Source organism: Cyprinodon variegatus, unplaced genomic scaffold (genome assembly GCF_000732505.1).
Source record: "Cyprinodon variegatus isolate N-32 unplaced genomic scaffold, C_variegatus-1.0 Scaffold3005, whole genome shotgun sequence".
NCBI classification, from domain to species: Eukaryota; Metazoa; Chordata; class Actinopteri; order Cyprinodontiformes; family Cyprinodontidae; genus Cyprinodon; species Cyprinodon variegatus.
The window spans coordinates 1-1,831 of NW_015153458.1; the positions used below are offsets into that span (position 1 = coordinate 1).

General features: G+C 34.0%; 1 protein-coding gene across 1 annotated transcript in view; it reads right to left on the reverse strand.

The window, feature by feature from the left end:
- Positions 1–153: 153 nt before the first annotated feature.
- LOC107081127 (DNA-directed RNA polymerases I and III subunit RPAC1-like) overlaps positions 154–1,831 on the reverse strand; it is a gene marked incomplete at its 3' end in the record, with an annotated part of 10,381 nt that continues 8,703 nt past the window's right edge. The window contains exons 3-4 of the mRNA XM_015369333.1: positions 1,273–1,442; positions 154–286 (exon numbers count right to left, since the gene is read on the reverse strand). Of these exons, the coding sequence (XP_015224819.1) occupies positions 154–286; positions 1,273–1,442 (303 nt within the window). The remainder of the gene's footprint in view (positions 287–1,272; positions 1,443–1,831) is intronic.

The following is a 1,831-nucleotide window of genomic DNA, read 5'->3' on the forward strand; positions in this document are numbered from 1 at the left end:
ACTGAAATAAAATGTAAAAATCAGTTTACTTTTTTTTTTTTCAGTGGCCCTAATCCTCTTCCGTAGATCAATGTCAATTATTGTGTCAAAGCTAATATCTACCGTAATGGAATAGTGTGAAGTTGCCAAGGATTCTGGGAATTGTTGTTTTACCTGTATTCTTGAACTCAAACAGACGAGGGTCTGCTTTGATGGGGATGAGGCCCAACCTGTGGGCTAGAACCTCATCCTGGACGATAGATGTGTTGTTATAGATGAACACTTTCTCTATAGCCATGGTGGGCACCTGGAAACAGATAGAGAGGAAAGCTTTTCAAAAAACAACAATGATGTCATGCTTCTTTTTTGGTCTTTAAACTGATTTTCCTCTGTGCCTCAATCTCTAAGTTTGAATCATTGTTACTTTATAAATTCAACATCTTAAGTGATAAAAGGCACAGAAACTTTGGAAATAAACACGATTTCTTTATGTCTACTACAGATTAATTTGAGTACTTTTAGTTAAGCCCTTAAAGCCTACGGTAGCAAATATGCATCGAACCGTTTTTATTAAGCAAACAGACAAGATGGAGTCTGGTTTCCTCCTTTTACACTTTTGGCGCAGACCTAGGAACCATTGGCAAACACTTGTTGCTAGTAGGACTGCTGCTGACCAGAGAGCTCAGATCTGGAGCCAAAAAAGAAAAAAAGTTAGGAAATAATGAGCTATTTTATACATTAGCTAAAAAAGAATCTCTTATTTGTTATTGAAGGCTTCTTGATCCAATGTTCTCAGATAAACTCTCTGATTATGTTTTTTTTTAAGTTATAAGTTTATATATTTGCTACAGTAGGGAAATGAGGTAGATCTGAGAAAAGGACTGATTTTAGGAATACTGACTTATTTTTTCATGATTATTTTAAAATATATTAATAAAAATAATTGACTAGGATACAGATGTCAGTTTTAATAGACATTTCTTTTTTTGCCATCTTGACATCATGACTGCTTTTACACATTTGCACCTTGGTGAATGTTATTTATTAAAAGTAGACTGTTACAATAGAAGAGATGTACTATTTGTTTTCTATGGATAAAAACAAGAGTTTGGTTTTAGAGGTTTTCTTCACAACCAAATAACACATTTCTTTATGTCCGTTATTTTAAAGAAACGACTGGTAATTAATTCAAATTACTCCAAAAAAAACATAAGTTCGAGCTAAAGACCCCATTTAGAGATGATACGCTTACGTTTATTATAAACAACGGGAATAAACAGACCAGGCTGTCACCTCTGCTAATAAGATTCTCCTGAAGGCGTTGGCAATGGCAGCATCGATCCCCACCATGTCAAACTCCATGCTGTTCTCATCTAGATGCACTACATCAATCCGGAAGTTCTGCAAACAGATGAATGGATTTAGAGGAGAAACCAGGAAACATTTCTTCAAACACTGCAACTCTGGAAATTCATGTTAAAATACCACAGTTCTGCTCATAATTTACACACTATTAAAATAATAATCCCTTTGGTCTGAAAGTTCTGCATTTTATCTAATGAAGAATACATTTTCACTCAGTGCAAAATCTTTCCACACAACTAACAGACATAAAGAAGCAGCTAAAGAGCAGACAGACAGGACAGTCTCTATACCAGGGGTAACCAAAAACCAGCGGAGTCTGAATAAAGAAAATCATCAACCAGTAAAGGTCCGGAGACATTTTTAATTATAATCTGTTACTCTGAACAGAATTTAACACTGAAATAGAATAAGGTTTATATGCATCCATGTTATACAATTATTTTTTTAATAAAACACATATACATATACATATATATATATATATATA